Here is a 26,925-nt window from a genome sequence, read left to right on the forward strand (position 1 = left end):
AAAAAATGCGCGTTCATTAAAAACAAAGGATTAAAAAAAAAAAAAGCACTAAAAGCAAAAATTAAGCACTAAAAACAAAAAAATTAGGACTTTAAAGAAAAAGTAAGCACCTATAAGGGCCTTTATATTTCATTTTCAAATATAAGGACTTATAAGCACTTGTAAGGACCGCTACGAACCCTGTTTGAAGTAGATTTCCTGAAATCAGCATCTTGTCCTTGATCTGAGCCATGTTCTATTAAGAAAAATTTTATTTTGCCTGAAACTGTTGGTTGTGATGGAGAATCATTGAAGTTAATCAGTTTAATGGTTACTTTATCCTCCTCGTTTCCAGAAATTTCAAGTACTTGTTTGCTTTTATATGAATCAAAGTTGCTATATTCTCTAACTTCAACCACATTTTCTTCTGAGCTATCTGCTACTTTTTTTTTGATGAATTACTTATTTCATTTGAATTTCTGCATTTCACCAGCCCACCTTGTAACTGTAAAATGCAGCTTTAATGAAAGTAATTTCTTAATTTTTTCCCTTCTTTTGTATTCAGCACCACTGGGTTTTTTCGATGCCATCTGTGAAAATTTTGACTTTTAAATGATTTTGATTAAGAAATTATCTGAATTTTACTTTTTGGTCATAAGAAAGTTTATTGTTGAATTTGATTTAAAAATTTATTGCTGAATGAAATTTGCATAATGCTAAAATGAAAAAATAAAACAAAAAGTATTAAGAAAATATTTTAAAAATATTATTGTGCCATAAACTTCTTTCGACATAGCATTTGATATTTCTGTTTGACTACGAATAAGCTTATGTTTTGAAACGCATTTATAAGTGCTTTATTTAGCTAAGTATAGCATTCCATTTTCCTACCTCAAAGATTTTGGGTCTTTTCCGTTATAAAAGAAGATGCGCCAAACAATTTTCTCCAGAAAGTTATATTTGCCAACTTGATATTTTTAGTGAGAAAAACATACTTTCATAATCAGTTCATTTCAACCGCAGTAAATTTTGTCTTTAGGGTTAATGGTCTCAGTAAATGGAGAACATCAGATTGCCATAAATTATTCACAATACTTAATTTGAAATCAACAATATAGTCATAAGAGATAAAAATTTAACTGTGCTTACTAAGCAACGCTAGCTTGTGAAGTTCAGGTTGTTATGAAACGAAAAATATCACATACTTTAATGCGAGCTATGGTTTTGTTATATAAAGTTTAGTGTTGTTTTACCACAGCAGTTGTTAATGCATCAAAATCCATTACAATTTTTAATTTAAATGACTAATCCTCTGTACATCGCAATATTAATGAAACCCGAGTATTGTTATTATACTGAAACCATTTTAACATTTCTAAAATTATACGAACATATTTCCATCATTGGTTTAAATTCTCTTATGTGCAATGGATTTTATAGTTCTTTCATTTTCTTTTTTTAAGTAAAATTGCAATTTTCATTTTAAGCACTTAAAGATATATTTTTGGTTGTGGAAATTCTTATTTTTAAGCCTCCAGACCTAAAACCTCACCTGATGACTCCTCACCTAAGGAACAAATATTCTTGAAATTATTTATCAAAATGCTCAGCCTTTTTCATAATTTTCAGGAAAACTTAACAAAGAAATATTAGAATTTTTTGAACAGAATAAAGATTTAGAATTCTTATTTAATTTTACTTATTTGTGAAAATTTCTAGCAGCAAAAGAAACATCAAAAGCAATATCAGCAGAAAAAAATGCAGAACTTTTAATATGCACTCATGATTTTAAGATATATTATTGAAAATAGTTTGAAATATTTCTATTAATATATCTTGTCATACATTTGTTTGTGAATATGGTTTAATTTTGTGTTCCCTATTTAAAGTTTGAACATCTACTAGTTTGCTGTAACATATTCGCATTATCACATATTCGCCTGTTTCAAACAAACAGATGTTTCAAACAATTTTTCTACTGGATTTATCATTAAAAATAAGATGTAACAATTTCTACTCCTTTCTGCAAATATTTCAGAGTCTGTTTTTCAACCAATTAGTTATTATTAATAAACCACAGAACCTGAATGGCAGTTCTTCATTGATAATATCCATGTCTGTATGGAGTACCAGTTTTCCCTTCGTACAGTAAACCAAAAAGTTGTTCAGGTGACTGAATTTTATTGCATACGACAAAGCACAAAAACTGCATTAAACAGTTGCTCTTTTGAAATGATTTTAATGTATGATACGATATGGATTTTACAGCTTATTATTTATTGGTGAACAACAAAACTATTTTACAGAAATTTTAAAAAATAAATATTTTTAACAAAATATGCTATATTACTTGATTTAGTGCATAAATGTTTAATGTGTTTTCTTAAGTAGTGCTCTGACACACATCAAGTATTTTCAAAACAAAATATTTACCTGAATTAAAAAATTGTTTAAAAAATTTAACAATTACATTGTAAAGAAATTCACATACGCAAATAGATAATAATAATACAGGAAACTGAAAATGAAATTTTTTATTAATTGGACACTGTACAATATTCACGAGCTGGGAATCAAAGGAAAACATGCCATACATATTTTGAATCAGACTTTTCTCTACATAACTTTTTCACCTACACAATGAGATCAAACTTTACAGACAATAGATGAATTGAAATAATTTAATTTTTCAAGTCTATGAAGTGAAAAATTTTTACACAACCTACAAAATATTTTAAAAAATGCAACAGGATTTAAAACATAAGTTAGAACTTATCATATCACATTATCTGGAAGATATCTTCAAACACCTAGAAGAGAGGGAGGAAAATTCAAAGTGAACAAACACAATACTACACGTACAAAATAACAAAGCTGATAAGAAGTTAAAATAACATGCTGAATAACGATCACTGGAGATGCTCATACATTTGCAAGACTAGTTCCGAAGGTAAATAGAGAACCTACTTCTTCAGCTGCAAAAGTGCAAATGACAACAGAAGTGGCTCAGGTGCCTAACGTTTATAGCACATAACAGCTAAACAGCTGCTCTTTTGAAATGGCAACCTCAGTATTATAATTCTAGTATAATGTACTAATTCTAGTAATTATCAGGAGGTCATTTGCACTTCTGTAACTGAAGAAGGTTCTACATTTAAACCTTCAAAACTAGTCCTGCAAACATATCAACATTTTGTTAATTCTTGTTGCCTTAGAATTGGCAATAAGAGCTATACGAGTTCACTACCTTTCCTTCAATATTAATTATTTTTCTCCAGTAAATTATTATGAATTAAGTGTTACCTCTTACAAAATATTCTAAGATATATATATAGTGTGTGTGTATATATCTCTATAAATACAAACACACACTTTACCTTTTGTCTGCGTATATATATATATACATATACAGAAAAAAGTAAGAATTTAGAACCTATTTAAAAAAAAATTCAATACCAATAAATTTTAAAGTATCCTATAAATATACAAGTTAAGAATTAAAATCTGAAAATATATTTAAAAAAAGGTGGGATGGAAATCTTATGTAATCACACTTAATTACAATCCCCTTTCCACAATTTTATAAGTCCTTCTCAACATAAGAAAAATTCAGTGTCAAATCAAGTAAAAAAAATAAAATTATTTTTCCCTGAATTTAAAATTGAAATAAAAAATAACAAAAATAAACAGAGACCATGAATTTAAAACTAACTTAGAGAATGAAGTAGCAATTCGGTAGTGAAAAATAGTAAATGCATCCAATTGAAGAAAATCCCAAATTTCAATAAAGTAAATAGTTAAGCAATTTTTACACTATGTAAGATAAAAATTTTAGAAAATTGAAATAGAATCTACTAGAAATAAATTGAGAACATGGTAATCAAAGTATAAATTTTGAAGCAATGAACAGAAACATTAGATTCAAAATGATGCCAAGGGTTGTTAGCTTGGGTACACTGGCGAAGGAGATTTAGAATTCTTAAATTGAATTAAAGGTGAATTTAATGCTTGTAAATTATTATTTTAATTTTATGTAAAAAGAAAGTGTACAGGAAAGTAAGAAAAGGTAAAAATGTTAGAAAAGTAAAAAGTCTTGATGTCATGGGCTTATCACGACGACTAAATTGTGTACAGGAAAGTAAGAAAAGATAAAAATGTTAGAAAAGTAAAAAGTCTTGATGTCCTGGCCTTATCACGACTGAATTTTTTTTTGGGGGGGGAGGAGGTAATTGCACAATTCTTTAATTCTTATTTTGTACATTTATAGGATGCTTTGAAATTTATTAGCATTGAATTTCACTTTTGGGGGTTGGGCTTTGTGTAAAATAGGTCCTATATTTCTTACTTTTTGTCTATACTGATCAATTTTCAGCAGCATATTGCAAGAAAATACTTTGAATAATGAATTATGTTTTTAAATAAAATTTTTATGATTCTCTCTCTATATATATATGTAAGATATAACAAAATATGATGGCTGTGCTAAGAAACGATTAGCGACCTCAAAATTAATTATTGTAAATTTGGTGTTCTCACTCTAAGTTCATCTGTTCTCCCTAATTTGAGATCTTTCCATGTTACATAGCAACCTAAAATTAACCACTGACAGATTAGCTGTACTTATGCATCATACTTAGTATAAATAATCTTTGCAAGCAACTACATCATTCCTTTTCCTAGCTTCCGCCATGCCAACATTCACGCTGCTTTGTTTCTCAGTCTAAGATACCTACGTCTTACTTTGAAAACTAGCGAAAATAAAAAGTATAGTATTTAACTACAGGTGGATAAATGTCTACCAAGATGGTTTGATATGTGTGAAAATAAAGACTGTGATATTTCAAACTCAGTTGTGTTAAATGCGTCATAATACCTTTACCCTCAGCCACTGCTGTCTTCTCAGCCCTGACGAATATCAAAAGCTGCTAAAAGTACCGGATTCCTTCTGTGCAATTAAAATGCTACACGCACACACACATACATATATATACACACTTACATACAAATATCTACAAAATATTCAATATTCTAAATTAATTAAAAATGGCTAATTTTTGTTAATGTTTGCTTTATTTTGGTTTTGTAAAAATCTACTTAAAGCCATTTAATAAACAGTCACTGTCACTAAAAGCCTGAAATTATCTATAATAAAGATCTTCACTATAAAAATGCTAGTAATATTTGACATATTTTTTTTTTAGAAAATCTCATCTTTCATATTATATGACTTTCTAGGACAAGAAGTTTTGACAAGCTATTTAAACCTTCTCTTTCTGATTGGAATGCGCCAATTTCCACAACAAAAACAGCAACCAAAAAAAAAAAATTATTTGCATAGATAATAAGAAAATATTGTTTGAATATATTTGGTTAAAAAGCTATGAAACTTTTTCTCACTATTACTGAAACTATGATTACAGGAATATGCAAATATATAACTGTACACACAAGAAAAAGGAAGATTTTTTTTTTATTTCAATTATTTTTTAGTGCAGGGTACTGCAAAATAGCTAACACACATTCATTACCATGCTCTGATTCAATTTGGACGACTAATTACCTAAATGCTATTTCATAACAGTTATTCAGAATTTTCCAATAAATAACTAGTACTACAAATAATCCCTCCTGGAAATTTCAATTAGCATAGTAGCAATGACTTTTGCAAAACACGTAATTCCCAGTAATGCAAATAATAAGTAAAATATTAGAAAAAAGTAATAGAAAATTACTTCATATGTCTTCCTCCTATTCACAAACATTTTAATCTATAAATTTTGGTTCTGCATTTATCACAGCAATTTGTAACTTTTAAATACATTTCTCAGTATTACAATTTCAATATAACGTGCTTTCATTTCATCAGCATAAGGATAGTTAGTTAATAAGAGGCTTATGAAATAATTGAAGAAAATACTTAGATGTTTGATTATGATAATGAGTGTTGCTTTGACATGATGTTTAAACCTATACTCACATTTAGTGTGACAGTTGAGAAGTAAAGAAGATTTATACAGAAAAACATAATGTTCATTTTTCTGAACAAAATATTAAATTACTTTCTAATTTTAAATTATAATTAAACCAACTGGTAGAAAATAACACCTAAATTGTTTTAGTAGCTTAGGCAATTTGTCATTTCTATTTCCAATTATTTATTACCAATTTTATTGCATAATATGATTTTTTCCCCTTTTTTTAATAATCTGAAATTACTAAAACTGGTACCAAAGAAAAATATAAAACAAAACAAAATAAACCTTAATGCTCAGTGAAGTGGATCTAAAAAGCACTCTTTGAAGGTGCTGAATGGGACACAATATTTTTATAAAAATATTCACTGCGATATATTAAAAAAAATCTATGGGATACCAGCATAATACTTACCTAAAAAAAAAAAAAAAAAAAAAAAAAAAACTAATAGTTTAAGGCAGGAAATTACATTTTATTACCTAAAATTAAGGGGGAAAAACATTATAACCAACAGATTAAAAAGGTCACGTTTCTAGTTAAAACTCAATATTAATTACATAATTACAAGATGTTTCAATGGGTCTTGCTTATTTGTTATTTGAATAAACATGTGAGTGAGTGGAGCAAGTATCATCAAATTTTGTACACTTGTACAGGATGCCAATAGAAACTTCTTTATGACGTCTAGTTACTTTTTAACAAATTATTATTATTATTATTTTGCATTAAAAAAGACAGACGTTTAATCAAAGACATCTTTTCAGTCAAAACTCTTTACTTTTGTGACCAGAGCAGCCAAAACCTTCAGGAAATGACCTTTAAATGTTAAACTGAATTCTTGAAAATGAGGTTCATTCTTGATGAACTATGAACAAGATGCATTATTTCAGCAGGAAGTACTCCTCCACATTTAATTGGTGACATTCTGGATGTATTCAGAATTCAGTATGATAATTATTTCATTTCAAGTGATTGCCTGACTAGCTTTGGCAAAAGACTTGCTTGACCAACCCTCTCAGACCTGACTTAAATAATTCAAAATTTCTACTGAAATTCAACTTTTAACTTCTCCGACTTTCTATGACCAAGAGAACTGATTTCTTAAACCAAACTAAATTAGCAGTTAACCTGAGACCACTAGACAAACTAGAAAGGAATCTAAGTTACAATGCTAGAAATGATAAAAGTATTTGAAATTAAATAATAAAATATGTATCTTACTGAGATAAAAAAACACTAATAAAAAGGGAGCTTATGAAAAGAACATTTCACTCCTAAATTTTTATTTAACCTTCCAGCTAGGCAATTTTACATGAGCACACGCACACGCCGTATTTTTACGGCATTCGTTACTTTGACGTTTTTGGCCCGAAAAACGACAGAAATGAGTGAATATTGATAATAAATTTGTTAAGAAATAAAATATTAATCTTATTATTGCAAAATACAAATAATATCACATTCAAATCTAAGTAAATTTTTCTAAGTTCTTATGTTAGTGAGATGGAAATGCAATGATACATTTCATTATTTAATAACTATATTTTAAAATCGAAGTTAATTTTAATATTCACCAAAGACAAGTATAGACAATAAAAAAGGAAAACACCTTGGTAGGAAAAAAGTAAGTTTAGCATTACTTATTTTTGCAAAGAAATTTACTTCTTACTTGTTACAAAAACGCACTTTACACTAACTTTAATGTTTTTATTTATTTCTAAAAAACAGAAATAAAAGAAAATAAGGAATGGAAATTGCTATTGTTCTCCTCCCATCCAGAGGTTTCCTTGTCTTCCTTTTCTTCATCAGATAATTCTTAAAGAATCCGAGCAAAATCAGCTGGTTGCACATATTTTTTCCCCACGAAAACCGCTATAAAATTACTAAATTTAAATAATATACTGCAATTAATAACACAAAATGACAAAATATTTCCAGAATTTTAAAACATGACAATGCATGTGTCGTAAATTTTACGAAAAAGCTGCCACGTAGCACAAGAGCCCAGTTAAAAAAAAAAAAAGTCACATGACTTCCTGTTGGCACATTCCATGATGTGGGGAAGGGTAGAAAGGAGGAATAGAAATGACTTTCAGATGTCTCAGCTTCGATGTGCGAAAAATGTGCTTTGAAAACAGAATTTGTTGTAAATTTTGCGCGTGCGCGGGGGCTGGAAGGTTAAAAATGAAATACCATACATCATTTGAAAAATCCGATTTTAGGCATATTTAGTGACTGCAAATTGCCAGTAATCCAACAATACTCCTTCTTACTAAGGAAAGCAATAAAATAATAAATTATCTCCAACTTGAAGAATGAAAAGCAGTTGTGATAGAGCATTCTCCACTACAGAATTGCCATCAGCCACATTTTTAAATCCCTGGACACTGAAAAGTTCTTGTCTTGTGTTTAGTTTCTAAGTTCCATTAAAGTATAATTAAATGTTCTTTTAAAAATATATACGTAATAAATCTGACATTGAAGAGGTATAACACAATTACCAATATTTGGGATTCTTCCAAATAATGAATATAACAAAGTAACACACATAACTACCATAAATTTTTAAAAAATCAATTTTAACCTTTAAAAATATATTTCTAATAATACTTTTTTTTCATAGAATTGCTTCGTTTTGAGTGGCCTTTTTTAAGAGTGCTTAGCCAAAATTAATCATCCAATATTTTATGTTTTATCATTTACATGTCTTATCAAAAATGAGGTTGAATTTATCTTCAAAACCATCCACATATTGGACTTCAGATCGCAAAATTAAACTTCGTCCCCTCTTCCAATGATTTTATATTTTTAATCATCATAGTCATCACAGCCTAAATTTAAACTGAAAACTTTATACAAGACATTAAAATAAATAACTACTGGAGTTTAACTGCATTATTTCATTTTTTAAGTATTAGTTAAATCATTACACACATCAATGAAACAATTTTTCTAAATTTTCCACAAAATTTATTTCGATTTTTTTTAATAACTGGAAATCCAATTAATCTGTAAACATTAAAATTTGAAAATTTGTATGAATTAATGATTTTTTTATAACATTTTTCAACTGATATACACTGGTGTGCAAAAATTAAGGACGAAGTCGAAAAATTAGCATATCAGCTGAACGAAGAGGCAGAGCGGACAGAAAGACCAATCAGGAGATTAAGTAAGGTGATGTACGGTAGCACATGCGCAGATATGCAGGTAGACATAATGGGGGAGTGTATGAGTAGTATCAAGCATGTTGTCGGTGTAAGATCAGTATTTCTGGCAAAGAGATTGCACGCTGTATAGCAGTTAAAATCACACCGAGTTGCTGCCTCAGCGAGAAATGGTGAATAATCAATCTGTTAGACGACATCTGGATGCTTTTACCCGAGGTCGAATCATTGGGAAGTTGGAGAAAGGCCGCAGTGTGACAAGTGTGGCTGCAGAGTTTGGAATTGCTCACAGCATCGTTTCACGACTTTGGAGACAATTTCAAATTACAGGAACAGCTATCCGGGGGGTTTAGTAGTGGTCGTCCACGAGGAACCACACCCGCAGATGACCGGTATATTGCCTTACAGGCCAGAAGAAACAGGCGGCAGACAGTGGGAGAAATCGCTAGACACACGACACAGGCGACTGGACTACCGATATCGCATTTTACCGTGGCCAGAAGACTGCACGGTGGTGGTCTGTTTGCACGACGCCCTGTACGGTGTGTATCTCTAATGCCTGCCCATCAGAGAAGCCGTTCTCTGTGGTGTCGGGAACACCGGAATTGGAGAGACAATGAATGGGGACGAGTACTCTTTACAGGTGAGAGCAGATTCAGTCTGAGTAGCGATTCTCATCGCACACTCATCTGGAGAAAGTGGGGAAGCCGCAATTATCCCTCGAACATCATTGAAAGGGACAGGTATGGAGGTGGCGTTCTCGTTTGGGGAGGCATCATGCTTGGTAGTCGTACAGACCTTCACATCTTCGACGCAGGTTCAGTCAACGGGACCCGTTATTGTAACGAGATTCTTCTTCCATATGTGTGTCTTTTTAGAGGTGCTATGGGTCCGCAGTTCCTTTTCATGGACGACAATGCACCATGTCATCGCACAGTAGCTGCCGAACAGCTCTTAGAGAGTGAGGATATTGAACGTATGGATTGGCCGCCACGATCTCCGGATCTCAATCCCATCGAGCATGTATGGGATTTTCTAGGCAGATGCTTGGCAGCTCGTACCTTACCACCACTAACGATTCCGGAGCTTCGATTGGCGCTGCAAGACGAATGGGCAGCAATGCCTCAACAACTCATTGACACCCTCATTCTCAGCACGGGCAGATGCTGTGAAACCTGCCTAGCAGTCAGGGGAGATCATATCCCCTATTAAAGACCGGATGTTTCTTGCTCGACACCCATCACAGGGATGTTTCGGCCTTCAGTCGCATTATGCTCCATGCTACTTTTTCAATAAAGCTTCTTTTTATCCCTCTCATTTCTCTTTTAGTAAGCGTTGCTTACATTACTCATGTCCTTACATATTGGGGATCTTACGGTATTAAATGTGTTGATTTGGAAAGCTTTTGTACAAAGTTATATTGAAAAAACCGTCTCGTCCTTAATTTTGGCACACCAGTGTATATTACTGCACGGAATTTTCAACCGCTTTCGCAATTCTTTGACCAATAGAACGACGTGCACCTGTCTGCGCGCACCAAAGGTTACGGTAATGCAGAGAAAGAGGGAAAAGCTATTTCCGGGTGTATGATTCATCATCCGACGATACATATAAGGAAGAAAAATTGTTCGTTTAGTTTCGGCTTTGGTACGGGGAAAAAATGTGCGTTCATTAAAAAAATAAAGCACTAAAAGCAAAGAATAAGCACTAAAAACAAGGCCTTTAAAGAAAAAGCACCTATAAGGGCCTTTATATTTTATTTTTAAATATAAGGACTTCTAAGCACTTGTATGCCCCGCTACGAACCCTGAATAAGCTGCTGCTTCCTCTGAGTTCAATTGCAATATTTGCAACTTTTATCCTTTTAAGAAACTTTCTAAGGTACATATAAAGAACAATTCTGATTTCTACTGTTAGAAGTGTGTGTTTCAGAAGATGCAAATCTCATGTACAATTTAAATCAAATTTAGACCTCCTCCCCCCCAAAATTCTTAAATCACTATATAACGATTTGCGATGGAATATCAAAAATTTTATAATAATAACATATTTTAAAGACTTTTGCTCTAAAGAGACATCCTCCTGCATCGCTAGGCTTTACAGTACCCAGGGACAACTAAAGATTTTGCGTCCCCTTCTGTACACCAAGAACGGAAGATATTTCATTCTAAAATTTCTTAATATCAATGTGGCACCCCTGGATGCTATGCCTGGGGACAGATGTCCTCCCTCGCCCCAACCTAGCTACAGCATTGTCCTGCATGCATGTCCAAGAAAAATGAATCCATATTCAAAGGCAGTTGAAAGCATAAACGATTTAAAAATAGTACATAAATAAATACAGATTTTAGAAATGTAAAGCCTCATGATTTAATGTTTTAAATACTTGTATGTATAGTACATGTACTTTTAAATATTAATTTTTATATATGTATGTAATCTTCTACAGTTAAAATGGTTAAAATATCTGAATTATTCTTGCTGTAAAAGCAATAAGTTTCTAAAAGTACAATTTTTCTAATTGGTGTTTGATGAAATTTTAAATAAATTTAAATACATTAGAATAATGAAACTCTATATTCATAAGGCTCTTTTGTACACTATGCATTTGATGGTATAACCGTAGATGTTTGTTTCAATTTTTCCTTCTAATGCTGAATAAAAGAATATGGAGGGGGGGAGAATGACTCTCCAATATTTGAAAGATACAAAGTAAAAATTAGAGTACATTAGTCTGACATTCAAATATTCATGAAATAGCAAGAACTTCATCTCTACGGTTGTTTGTTTGACTAGATTTGGGTGTGGCAAAACATGCAAGGGTTACCTGCTTAAGAGTAGAGAAAGCCTTTATGGAACATTTTAGGGAAATTGGCTTGTATTCTTGTTACACAAGGGGAAAATAATTTTTTCACATTTTCACAAGGGGAATTAGACTGGTCAAAACTGTAATTCAACAATGTGTTGAATTACAGTTTTGACCAGTCTGCCTTGAGGGGAAATCAGAATTAAATACATAATTATATGTATTACAATTATACATAGTACTTAAAAATTACGTTGAAAATTTCTTTATCTTGGAATATTTAAAATATTTATATTTATTTTGCTCTGTGATTTTGTTTTTAGTGTGACATGATCAGGAATGTTGTGATAGCTTTAGTTAATTTTTACTCTCAATGCTTTTTGCTAAAATTGTGCAGCATAAAGATTTTTTCTCTAATTATGATTAATTTCACCATGATTTCAATTAGCACATTCTTTATTTAACACAACTGCTACCACCAATTGAAAGGGAGACATAGCAATGAAAAAAACTAACATTTTGTCCCTCTCCTCCCCCCCCGAAAAAAAAACAGATATAGATTTAAATAGATTTTTAATAAAACTCTAGGGATTTCAATGGCAAACCAACATATGATCTGCTCCTTCAGAAGCAAAGCAAATTTGTTGAAACATTCCTAAATCAGCCTGCACTCACAGTCAATATTTTTATTCAAAATCTACACAAATATAAAGCTATTTTTTTGGTCAATTTGAATTACAATCTGTTTTTACTTAATACAGGATGAATCTCAGTTAAAGATGTAAACACTTTTTTATTAAGGTACATTTACAACTGAACTACATGTATTTTCTGACGTGAACTCTGTCTGAAAGAACTGCTTTCATATCTTCATCAAACAAAGTATACACAGCATGTAGAAAGAGTTACTATCACAGAGATCCAAATGCATTTCCATAGAAATGATCCAGGGAAGAACTAGCATATGTATTTGACAATGATGAGTTTACTGATGAAGAAAATCCTTACGGAAGCAAAATGAGGTTGGAGCAGTAGCAGAAAATGACTGAAGTTTAGCTGAACTCTTACTGATGAAAAGTTGAAAACACAAAATATGGATTTGGATCCAAATCTGGAAAAAAAACATTGAAGTTCATTGCACTTAATATCTGACAGTGCAATTACTTAATTTTAAATGCAATTAGCATAAGAATATTCATATATATAAAAATTTTATTCTTTCAAACATTTCATAAAAAATAATAATTAAGCCTATCTTTATGCAATTATAAATTATAATAGCAGATTTTATCTTCTTTAGGAAAGAAGCATCATAGCTCAGCTCACAGAAATTGGCATGAAGGCTTGTTTTTGCTAATAAAAGTTTTTCCAATGTATCATCATTCACATAGGATATAAATTCAGTCCTTGTTTTAATAACCATATTGAAAATCTTTTACATTCTGCATTGCTATGGTCAACTTCATGACAGCCAACATTATTCTAGAGACTTAACTATACTTTTAAATTCCATTAATACTTTTCAGTCATCTGATTAGATACCACTTAGTTTCAATTCTCACTGGTTCTATAACTATGCCAGTTTTGTAATAGTAAATTGCAAAACTATGACTGCATTTTATCAGGGATAACATAATGTCTTTGAAAACTATGCAATGTAAACTGGAAATTAAAAAACTATTTTGCATCAGAAAATGATGCAGTTACTGGAATAGAAACATCTGCAACTATAGCATGCAAATTGACATTTACTGTTAATTAGAATTTTGCATAATACGTAGTCTTATACTTGGCAGAACTTGTTACATGCAAGTAAAATTTCTTGCTCTTATCTGAAAATTCTTTTTAATAAAATTAATACTTTGCTGCAGAACTATGTTAAAATATTACATAACTATAAAATGAAGATTACAAAAGAAAGCTAAAAGCTTTTTTGAAGTTCAAACACAAATACATAAATTCTTCTTCTTCATTAGGTAAATTGGCAGTAAGTAGCTAATGTTTCCCTTGTTGATGGGGGGGGGGCATTGACAGACACTTTTATCAACTTTCTGCTTATTTTTTTATGTATTTTTCTGAGAATTATCAAACGCTCACTACTGAGGAAGCTACTTCCTTTTCTTATGTTTATTAGCAATGAAAGCAATAGCCACATTTTCCTTTATTTTAGATATTTGATAACTTTAACCAAAGAAAATTCTAGAATCATTTACTTCTTCCTTAAAAAATATTATTTTCCACTTATCAAGGATTCCAGATAAACATTTCTCTAAGGATAATAGCCAGCATGTACATTTCAAATTTTTTTTTTTAAATTTCAATATTATGCAGGTGTTGGAATTGTTTCATTTTCCCCCTTTTCTTTTAGAACTCTTTTCAATAGAATTAAAAAAAACTCCTGTATATTTGTTTGTTAAAGGAGCTATACCCTTTTCAGCTGCTAAATTTAAAAGGTACATAATCTGTAAATGTGAGTTTTCTTTTTTCAATATATCTGCAACACCAGTCTACATGCCAACCATTACCAGTGCACTGCCCACACTAAACGCTAAACAATTATCTACATCAACTCCATTTTCTTTCAAAATTTTTATAATTAACTGCACTATATTAAGGCTTGTTGAATCTCCTTTTAAAGTCAAAACAAAAAGTACTGAATTCTTTTTTTTTTTTTTTTTTTTTTTTAAAGCAGTAAAAAAATGAACATCCTGAGAAATTTTAAGAATGAGAACAGGTCAAAAGAAATATTTTGTGATACAAGTCGGTGAAAATGTGGTCAAAAATCAGAATATCAGGAACACGTAAATAACACAAATTATAAGCAGTTTTTTATTCATTTTAACTTGACATGTATATGTAGTTGGATCCAATTTTACAATGATATATAGAAAGGCAGGAAAGAGCTATTTTAATGCAATCAACGACTGAAGGCAGAAAGTAGGCATAAAAGCATAAATAACTTTATGATCCCTTTGCTTCCATGGGAAAAATTCAATTCTAGGTTGTCTGCATTTTCTGTACATCAGCCCTACCACCACACAAAATTGAAAAATTGCAATGACAAGCGGTACACATTGTACATTTGTGGATGAAATAATGTAAGAAAAGTCATCTGTGTATATTTTTTTAACAGTACTTTTTTCACAGACATAATTAAGACAAAAGATCCCAAATCCTTTAAACAACTTCACCAAGCATGTGAAATCATACCATTTAGCTACACCAGAAATACAGTGAAATGTTTCAATCTTGCTTTGCATTCATAGGCTAACGTGTAACAAATGACTTACAGTGCACTTGATGCCTATTAGAGATTTAGACCATGACATTTTTCCTACACACATGGTGGTAGCAGTTGAATAATATTTTCCCCCCTTTTTTAAATAAATGGGTAATCCAAAGAAAAAGCGAAAATTTCATTGTGTTGCAGAGTAACAGTAACAGAATACTAAGCTGAACTAATAAACATCTTGAGACATATAATGAATGAGATCAAGTCAAAAGAAATATCTTGTAATTCAGGTCAGTGGAAATGTGGTCAAAAATCAGGATATTCCACCTAAATTAGTATAGTTCGTATGTCTACTGTACAAAAAATAACATAAATTACGACCATTTTTTATTCACTTTAGTCTGACGTGTATAGGTAGTTGTCCACAAATGGTTGTGTGGTAAGACCACATGGATAATTCTAATGAATGGGCTAGTTGCATGGGCATTTTCATGCTTTTTTCCCATGTGTAACATAAACTTGAGCCAGGTTCTCCTAGAAATCCCTTCCTTAGGCATTATTCCCAGTATGCTTTGCCATAATCTAAATAAACAAACTGACTGTGAAAACAGTTAAAACGAGCTATATAAAAAAGTTGAAAAAAGTTTGGATGAATTACAGTAGATATGAATTTGTATATTCAATTACCACTATTTAATTTAACATAGCATTTCACTAGAATTTAAGCTGAGGATTCCTGTGTATGCAGACATGGAAGAAGTATTGTTTTAATGTTTATTCTGCCAGCAACAAACAAATAAAAAAGCAAATTAAAATTTCTTGATAATAATCACATTGATACTTAGAACATAATTTATGCACAAAAGAATTTAGATAAATAAATTTAGATTTAATAGTCAGTATTTAGTTAATAATTCTATTTATACTGATTTTAACCGTTTATATAATAGTAATGTTCACAAAATTTCATAGTGTTTATCTGAAGAATTATAGGCTAAAACTAATTTTGTTTACAGATAGTTACTTTTGCATAACTTTCAAACACTTTGTACAAAATAATCTTTTATTTCTCAATTTAAAGTGTATATTTTTATTTAACATGATTAAAACTTCCTAGCTGAATTTAATTCTGGAAACATATTTTCTTTTCAGAATATGCTCCCAGAATTTATAAGAAAAATAGTGTTTCTATTATCAAATTTTCTGAAATAGTTTTAACTTAAAATACAAGTTCGCAGAAATGAATCTTAAGGACACTCTTTTCAGCCCACTGAATAACATACTTTTTTCTAGTTTTACTTTCAGACACATGTTAGTCTTTTTGTTCAAGTTAAAAGTGTTTGAATGTTTAATAACAGACCCTTCCCAAAGTTTCTGCTCATATTACGAGTTTATTCAACTCTGCTGAAGATAATTTACAGTTTTCCGGCACATGATTCATTAGTTATCATAGAAAGTTTATAACATGTAAGAGAAATTTTAAATGAATGAAGATCATTTAAAACTTTAATGAAGACTTACAACACGATTTATTAGAAAATAATGGTACTTTTCTGTTTTGCCGGCGCAGGCGATAAAGTCGCCAATAATGCTACAACTGATACCAAACGAAATATCCTTGATAGTAACCTTTTATGCCTCATTTTCAAAACAAGTCGCAGCCATTTCTTACCAGATTGATTGTTTCTTTGAATGCTGGCATACAATTACATAGAATTTTTACTAGACAGTTCAATTTTATGACCTAAGGCCATTCGCGGTAACTAAGTCGATTAGGATGCAATCACATCATTCACCCGAAGGCGAAAATATAGAAAGGCAAAGTCAAGGGTTAAATTCATCATTTCTAATGAGAATGCACTAGTGAAGTAAAGCACTGTAGTTTTACATAATTTCTGATGAATTCTGGTATTCAAACGAATTGAAATAATTATTGCATTTAAACTTGTATTCCAGATTAAGATTTAACTTGAAATTAATGTAGATAATTACCGAGAGAATTAGATTTTTGTAGCGTAGTTTACGTGAGATGAAATCATTTGGGTCACATGATATTAACCAGCGAATCAGGATATTGAACCATGATAGCAAATTCTTAAATTAATGTCTTTTTATAAATTTCTTGTCTTTATTTATTGGCTTTTTAGAAAATTTTAAATGATATTAAAATGTTTATGCCTTCAAAATAAAAAAATCTCATATATAACATTTTAAAATATTTTTTGTGTCGCTAATTAAGTCTACTTGGCGAGATATGCACTGGCGAAACGGAAAAGTACCAAAATAATTTATTCGTACTGAGCTTTTTCTCTTTGAAACTACAAATGAATAAAGATCATTTAAAACTTTAATGAAGACTTACGACATGATTTATTTGAAAATAATTTATTCGTGCTGAGCTTTTTCTCTTTGAAACTAATCTTTTATTATTGGATATGTACTATATTTCATTAATAACACAATTTTTTTTCATAAATCTGTATACAGTAAAAAAATAACATAGCTAAGTTGGGTACACTGACAAAGAATATTTTATTTTATGGAGGAGAGGAAAAATAATATTTATAACATCCAGCTGGGGTAAGAGATAAAAAACTTCAAAATAATTTTTTTATATATATATTGTCATAAAATGTTAAAAAAAAAATCCCAACACCAAGAAAAAAATTTGTAGAGTAATGAAATGTTGGCAATACATTTTTTAGGTCAAATGTTTAATCAATTAATTTTTCAAAATCATAGGTTAATATGCAAGTACCAGAAGTGCCATTTCAGATGTGAAATACTGGTACATTAATAACTGGTGTAACTGACAAAATTTTGAATGCACGCATGCAAACATGTATGCATTGTGCCACACAGGTGTCAGTTTACGAGATGGAGTTCCATGCCTGTTGCACTAGGTCGGTCAATACAGGGACAGTTAATGCTGGTTGTGGATGACACTGGAATTGTCGGCCAATGATGTCCTATACGTGCTCAATTGGAGAATAATCTGGTGATCTAGTACGCCAAGGCAACATATTGATACTTTGTAGAGCATGTTGGGTTACAACAGCAGTATGAGGGCAAGTGTTATTTTGTTGGAAAACACTCCCTTAAATGCTGCTCATGAATATCAATAGAACAAATCAACAGACTGACATACATACAGAGTTAGGGTGCAAGGGATAACCAAGTGCTCCTGCTGTCATACAAAATTACTCCCCAGACCATAACTCCTGGTGTAGATACAATGTGTCTAGGCCACAAATAGGTTGGTTGCAGGCGCTCACCTGGCCACCTTCTAACCAATGCACGACCATTACTGGCAGAAAGCACGACCGGTTTTCACCAGAAAACACATCAGATCTCCACTCCGTCCTCCAATAAGCTCTAGCTCGACACCACCGATGTTGCCAACAGCAGTGGTTTGTGCAGTTGAATGCATGCAATAGGACGTCTGGCTTGGAGCTGTTCTTTTAGTAACCGTTTTGTAACAGTTTGTTGTGCCGCTGTAGTGTCAACTGTAGCTCAAATTTCTGCTGCAAACACAGTACATGCCACAGCCATATGCCGGACTTTTCTCTCAGTAGTGCTGTGATTGCCCAAACCGTCTTCTTGCGCCAGTACTTTCCCTTGACCAATGCTACCGACAATCATGCACAGTGGATACATTTCCGCCAAGTCTTTCTGCATACTGGAAAGAAAATCCACCTTTTTGTATCCCTGTTACACAACACCGTTCAATTCCCCCCCCTCCCGTCCGTTTAAAATTATTTTACAAGTAATTAATGTCCTTTTAGTCATCTTGCGAACACTCATTTTCAGTATCAGATACATTTCAGATTTTATAAAAAATTAAAGCCATTTGAAATTATTAATATTTACATCCTTCAGAAAAGGATATATTGTTTAAAACTGAAAATTAACATAAAATGAGCAAAATTAATAATTTATTGAAACATATGGTATTTCATGTTTTTATACATTATTACACATTATTTGGTATACTAATTGCCTATTTTTTTTTTTTTTTTTCCATAAGGCAATAAATAAAAAGGTTTTAAATTGGATATTTTTTAGGGTTATATATTTTTCTCTAGACCCCTTCTTTAGTCTATTATCTTTGCTGCTATAGTCCAATTGTGTGAGACACAAAAAAATACTACAAAGCAAAAAACTCATTTCCTTTGAATTTTACATTTTAATAATGAGTAAAAATTTGTATGTGGATTTTACGAAATACATTAATAATATTTTATTATTAGATTAAGATTTTTAATTGCTTCTAAAAAGGAGGAAAACACTGCATGGTAAAAATTGTTACTTTTACATATTAACTGAACATTATGAAACAATTAATAAAGATTATTAAAATTTCACATGCCATTTAATTTGGCTTACTCATTACTATGAAGCAAATAAAAATATGCATAGGGAGAACATAAACATTCAAAAAGTTGATTTAAGTAGGTTTTTTAAAAAAGATTTATTAAATTCGGACAGAGTACTATAAAGATATTTACAACAGCATTACATCACTCATACTAAATAAAACTGTTAATTTGTGTTTAATGTTGTAAGCATATTATCTCTTAGAAGTAATTAAGCATTCGATTTTCCAAAAATAATGCCAAGAAATTTTAAATTAAACTGAAATTACAATTTTTTTTTAAAAGTACATTAAAATCCTAGATTTGTAATGCCATTACAAAGCTTTCAATACAGGACTACAATCCTCACTAATGGTCTCAGGTACAAAAAAAATTTAAGGCGCAAAACACATGTTAGTAGCTTATATCTCGGTAACCCCAAAAGCTAGCTTTCATTTATGGCTTATTCTATAATCTAAGCAGACCATTACAAAATGAGGGGGGGGAAAGAGATCTGAAGGAATTCAGATTTTACATTACGTTCAAAGGGGCTTCTTTTTTAACGTTTTGTGGATTACCTTTACTTGTTAAATATCATGTTCTTTCCACTTAAACCATAAAATTCAGTTCAACAGCAATATTGCAAAATTATTTTAAAATTGGGGGGGGGGCATATCTTTAGAATTTCCGATACACAGTCTTGAGCGCTGGAGATTCCCCCCCCTCGTACTGTGTTACTATTGCTTGCTTTGAAACCATTGAAATTGTTAATAAAAATTCATTAAAGTTTTAAAAATATGAAATAGATAACACAATTTTAAAATTTGGGTTTTCAGATGTCTATATTTGGGTGGAAACGTATGTTGTTCAAAATTTGATGGCTTTAGGTAATGTCGTTTTATCACAATGCAAGAAACTTACATGCATTTATGCAGATTCTTCATTAGTTAATTCCTTTAACACTCTGTTGGGCACGCATGACCTCTCAGATGCAAGCCTTTTACAATCTTTGTTTTTCTACCGAAAACAAGAATTCACAGCATTGATCTTCACAATATGTGCCCTTCTGGACTACTCAGGAATGTAGTTGTCCTTGAGGGAGAAGGGGGAAGGAGTACACTTTTGGAGTTTCTTCGAAGCTGTGCATTCATCAGATGCACGTGCCTGACAATGGTTGTCGCTTACGAGGAGTTCCAAAAGATACTTAGATTTGAAAAACCCAGCAGATTTCTGAATGAAACTGCGGATGAAGAAAATATTTTAGAAATATGGTGAGCTTCCTTCGGACACTGAAAATGATTTTAGTGATTCAGAAACTAAAGATGATGATTTTAATTCTGAAGGTCATAATTTTATCGGTAAAGCTGGATTAACAAGATGGGCAATATCAATGGGATGTAAAAATGTTAAACGAAGGTAACATAATATTATAACTAAATTACCTGGCCTAATAGGTACTGCAAAAAATGCAAGAAGTATATACCATTCTTGAAACTGTTTTTCTACCGATGAAGTACTAGACATAATTGTCACTAATACAAATAAATTTATTTCTCCAATTAGAAGTAACTTCAGTCGAGAAAGAGACGCATACTTAGTAATTTTATCTAGAGCTAAATAAATGTTCAGTAGAGCTTCGATTAGAATTTTGATTACTCGAGGCTCCGTGCTATCTGTGCTCAATGCAATAAAAATGAGTCGTTATGAAGCAACAGGCAACTACTGTTGCTTTGCAACAGAGTATGTTACGAAGCAACAGGCAAATTTTAGAAGAACTGTGGTCTACAGAAGGAATGGGAGTAGAAATGTTTCGAATAGTAATGTTTATAAAAAACGTTTTAAATTTTTCCTTAGATGCTGTAGATTCAACGACAAAGAGACATGCGGAAGATATTAGACAAACTAGCACTGGTAAGAGAGACTTTTGAATTATTTGTAGAAAACTGCAAGAGAAATTATTGCATGGGGCAAAATGTAACTACTGAAGAAAAGTTGAAAGGTTTACCGACAAAGCCCAACAAATATGAAATAAAATTATTTGCCATGGTTGATGCAAAGACACATACATCAAATTTAGAAATATATGCCAAGAGACAACCAGAAGGACCATATAATGTGAGCAATGCATTTTCAGATGTCGTTCTTCGATTAGCAAAACCAATTTTCAACAGCGGAAGAAACATAACAGGAGATAAATTGGCCTAATAAAAAAAAATTGAAAGAGAAAAAACTTTCATATGCAGGTACATTGAGGAAAAAATAAAAAAGAAATACCTCCTTGCTTTCTAAAAACAAAGGGGCATGAAGTTTATTCAAGTCTCTTTGGCTTTCATGAAACTTGCACTTTGGTGTCGTATATGGTGTGTGTGTGTGTGGGGGGATGAAACCACCTTGCATCGAGTATGCGTATGGATGACTCCATTGATTGGGAAACGGGAGAGGAAAGAAAACCCAAAATAATTATTTTTTATAGCGACACAAATTTTGGATTGGATGCTCTTGATAAAATATGTGGAACATGTAATTGTGACCGTAACACCAGAAGATGGCCAATGGTTGTATTTTATTCTATGCTGAACATTTCAGCAATAAATGGACTAGTGGTTTATCTAGGCAATCAAAATTTGGTAAAAAATAGAACAGAGTATCTAAAGGCCCTATCACTTTTATGAACGTGCACGCTTACCCGGGATAATTCCGACAAACGAGATTCTGGTAGCACGGCTTTAAGCGGCAAGGCTTCCGAGAAATATTTCGTCTTGCTAGGAGGAGCATGTCCCGGCTACGAGCAACATTTTAAAACTTGTCCAAAAATGTTCCGGCTGGAGACGTGTTCCTCGAATGTTCAACCAATCAGATGAAAGTTCTGCTTCTGAAGGATCACGGGTAACTTTCAATATGGCGATGGCTCTCAAAGTGAAGTCATGGACAGTGGAAATAGAGGCCAATTTAATTATTGCTGTTTTGTTGTAATACAACTGCCTGAGTCATTTTTTAAATGTTTATATATTCATTAAATATATAATCGTGGAAATTTCAGAGTTGACAGTATTTTATGACATTCTTGCAGTTTGGATTTGTTTACAAATTTTTCGTCACCAAAAGTTCGCCAAATTTGTCGTATTTCATGCTGATCGTGTATTATCACTGTTATATAATAGAATTTTATTTCTTAAATTTAAGTTGAATAATTTTTTTAAATCCGTTTGTATATGCGCGGCTTTTCTCCTAATTTCTCCTAATCTTTTAAATTGTTAATTGCATAATCAGTGACACATTTTAAACAGCATAAAAGATGCATAAAAAAAGAAAAGCATCGCTTATGTAATAATGAGAATACTCATTAAATTTGTCTATTATTTTCATGTTATTAGTGAAATACTTTTTGGATTATAAATACGTTAGAAACTATACTTTTATTGTAAATGCTACATATTGAAACATTGGAAATTTATAGATTTATTATTATGCATGATGAAAAACATTTGCATATACATTCATTGATATACATCTTATTCATTACATTAATACTAATAAATATATATTAACAACTTCTAAACCATCGCATCTCTCTATCTGTATGTATGAATACAAAAATGAACATTGCCAAGAAGTTTATCAAGTTACTTTTAACTCAGATAATGATTATGTAATTGGCAGCAACTATAGTTATCAGTTTTTTGCAAATTATTATGTGTATGTAATAATCAGTTAAAAAATAATTTATGTGTATTTGAGTACTAAAGAGTGTACACATTTTTTTATTGGGTTAATTCATAATTATATCATATGTATGATCTACGTAATAAAAACATGACTAATAAATAATAAGAAATGTAACAGCTGTGCATTTATAACATTTGATTACATAAAACAGTGCACAATTGATTATCACCTTCATGTCTGTTTACATAATGACTTGCACTTTCCAATTAAGTGCACGGGCCTACTAGTGGCCGAAGTGTCTTTGAACACTGGTAGTTCTGTCTCAGGTTAGAATGCTGCAAACGGGATGCCTACATGACGTTTCCTTGGTTTGCCCCATTTGTAACTGGTATTTTAGCCAGTTTTTAAAATTTTAGCCAGTTTTAAAAAATCTTCTACAAAGGGATCCCTCCTGTTAGGCAGATATCCCTCAAGGCTTTGCCGTAATCACATAAAACAAACTCATGATGTGCACCACCTAATTTCTAGAGTTGGTATAATTAATGTGTTTTAGGTGTATTGCCGAGTGTTCTATGGGACAGTAAACAACTCGTGCATGTTTGATTGCTCATGTGTTCATATGCTTTGTTTGATCTTCATTTTGCTAAATAGTATCTGCTGGCTGTGAGGATGTAAATATCAGCCATATAGACTTTTGTCATAAATGGTCTTTTTTTTTTTTTTTTCTTCCTGTTTGTTTGTTTGAATGGACAGAACAGTAATTATGAGCCATAAAGTTAGTCAAGGTCAGAAGGTGGTCACCAGGTCACAAATTTTCCATTGAGCCATGAAATTTTCATTCCAATCCAGACAACAGAAAATACACATAAATAATATCGGATAAATAGAGTTATCCAGCACATGTTTTAAATTATTTTTAGTGTATACAGAATTTGGCTATTACTGATGTCATCGATTACTATAAACAGAAGTGTGTTTATCTGTTACTTGAAGTGCCAGAGTGGAGATCAAAGTCATTAACTTGATAGCAATCACCTTTCTATTATCTTCCATTACTAACAAAAGTTTAAAACGAAAAGTGTGTAAGCGATACAAAATAACACGAAGAAGCGAACGTCACTTTCGCCAATCTGAGCGATAACTGATTCTTGTTTGGCTTTCAGCCTGTTTACCAAGCAACAAATATCGTATGTGATAAGGGTTTAAGAGGATTAGTAAAAGAACTGACAAATGAAGAAATCACTAGACGCCTCACAAAAGCTAATTTATCAAGAGATTTGCAAAGGAAGTTGGAAAATAACAAACCGTCTCTAGAACATAAAAATGCCGTAAAATGTCCAAATAAGCAAAAACAGTGTTCTACATGCTACGGATTCAAGAAAAGCAAAATGACACAATATTCTTGCACAAAATATAACGAGTATTTTAGCTTGGAACATGCCGTTATGATGTGTAAAAAATGCTCTGAAGAAGAGCCTCCAATAGAATATGATTCTGATGAATAAATAAATACATATTTCCTTTTTTAGAAAATCTTCATACAGATCTTATTCTTAAGAGAAACATTAGTGCTGAAGTATTAATTACGTTTTTCATACGATCAATCATTTTATGTAAAGTTTTAGCTACTTTGTGTTTTATTCAGGAATAATGTAAAGCATTAAGTAATATATTATTATTAGTTTAATTTTATTTTCCTTTATTTCCCCAAAACATTCATTCTTTGTTTAAAAAGTAACATAAGTAAAAAACACAAACAGAACGCTTAATCAATGACATAAAAATTAAGAAATGTTAGAAATCATAGGAACATAAGCAGTTATACACTGTTTCCAAATAGTGTGATCCAGTGCCTGTGATGGATCTGCACTAAGTCACAACATAAAAGAACTTCACCTTGGTTTTATGTAAACATAATAAATTCTTCTCATGATTCTTGATCTTGGACATCTTTTTAAAAAAGTTTATATTTTTACTAACTCTCCCCAGATCATTCCTTCCCCTGCCTTTCCAGGATTATCAAGGCAATCAGAAATCTTACAAGAGGACGTCTTACACTGGCCTCAGATAGGCACATCTAATGTTGCATAACAATGTAAAAACGGATGCTAACTGACATTACTCATATTTAACATCATACTATTCAGAATTTACAAAACTGAAATAAAAATCATGATATGCCTTCACTTCCAACTATTCTAAGAGTCGAAGTCATTAAAGCAAATAAGATGATTACGTAAAATTATAACAATATTAATGTTTGTTATCAGTAAATGATACTAAAGCAATACAAAATACAAAAAAGTAAACAATTCCAACACTTCAGTGCGAAACAGCTGAAAGCAAATTTAAAATTTTAGAAGCAAAATTTATTTTGGACTAAAAAATAATAATTACCAGATGTTGCTGTGAGGTAGTCATCAGACTTTTCAACAATTTCAGAATTCACAGCTAATTCCTTACCCTAACAAAACAAAACAAAAAAAAAAAAAAAAAAACATATAATGCACCATATATAAGCATACACATAATTTCCAAACATTAAAAAGTCAGGCCACTCAATGCAGGTTGCTGTTTTAAAGAACATGAAAAATACTTGAGTTACAAAAGTGAAAAAATATTTCAGCTTTCCAGGAAAGGCTTTAATACATAGCTGTTGAAATACAATTCATGACTACAACTTAACCAATCATACTACTATAATTGCTGATTACTACCATTAAATTAATAATCAGTGTGATAGATGAGCTGGAAAATCACTGCACATTTCCTCAAACTGTGGAGATAAACTAGATATATCCACTCTCATTTCCTCTTCCACATTAATTTTTGCTTTATACTACAGCAACTGTTGAAAAGCTTTGCACAAATACAACATTGAAAAAGGAATTAAAATCTGCTCAACCTTATCATCTAGAAAGAGATATTCATCTTTTATCGAAATCCAGAATTCTGTCAATTCAATGCTGTCAACTTTTGCATTCAAGCTGCTGTCACAAGATAACTGGGTAAGATTCTCTTTCGCAATTCAGATGGAGCACTAGTGTTAAACTGATCTTGAGTCCATGCAAATATATAAAAATTTCCATTTTGACAGTATTTCTCAAACCAGATAATTAGCTGTGATAAGTGACTTTCAAACAATAGTTTTATATCTCAAGGAAGATCAAGTTCATCTGACGTCAAGATTTGCTGCAATATTAAAAAATAATCTTTGCCTGCATTTTCGTTCAATTTTATTTTCCATAGATTGAATTTTTTTTATAAAAGCTCATATTTGCTTTCTGTTGACTTCAAAAGATTTTTTTTTTTTTTTTTTTTTTTTGCAGAGAAGGATTAAGAGAATTCGGCTTTTCAGAAATGTTGCAAATGTCAGTTTTATTAAAACATCAGTATTAGCAGAATCTTCTGAGTCTTTGTATCCTTTCTCATTAAGAAAAATAAAAATTCTTCAGGCAATTCAAAGGTACATGATAAGATATTACCACATGAAAGACATTGCGCACTGCTATATTACAACAAAAGACGAGTGTTTGGCTCCCATATTCTCATAGTTTTTAAAAAAATCCTTGCTTTCAACTGACATTAATATTTATAAATTATATTTTATAAATATTATATTATTAAATTATATTTTATATATAAATATATTATATTCTATATTATAAATATTATATTATTAAATTATACTTATATATATATATTATATTTTATAAAATTTACAACACTTACTACATATTCTAACAC

General features: G+C 31.2%; 1 protein-coding gene across 2 annotated transcripts in view; it reads right to left on the bottom strand.

Moving 5' to 3' along the window:
* Positions 1-2,498: 2,498 nt before the first annotated feature.
* Positions 2,499-26,925, bottom strand: part of LOC118193117 (E3 SUMO-protein ligase RanBP2-like) — a 133,063-nt gene continuing 108,636 nt past the window's right edge. The window contains exons 34-35 of one of the 2 annotated variants that reach the window (XM_035364156.2): positions 25,576-25,642; positions 2,499-2,789 (exon numbers count right to left, since the gene is read on the bottom strand). In XM_035364156.2, the coding sequence (XP_035220047.2) occupies positions 2,782-2,789; positions 25,576-25,642 (75 nt within the window). In that variant the 3' untranslated portion in view covers positions 2,499-2,781. Of the gene's footprint in view, positions 2,790-12,596; positions 13,037-25,575; positions 25,643-26,925 lie in introns of those variants that run through there. The other variant, XM_035364155.2, reaches the window with a different exon arrangement.

Source organism: Stegodyphus dumicola, chromosome 4 (assembly GCF_044657685.1).
Source record: "Stegodyphus dumicola isolate Sdum_Otavi_A_Nest chromosome 4, ASM4465768v1".
NCBI lineage: Eukaryota > Metazoa > Arthropoda > Arachnida > Araneae > Eresidae > Stegodyphus > Stegodyphus dumicola.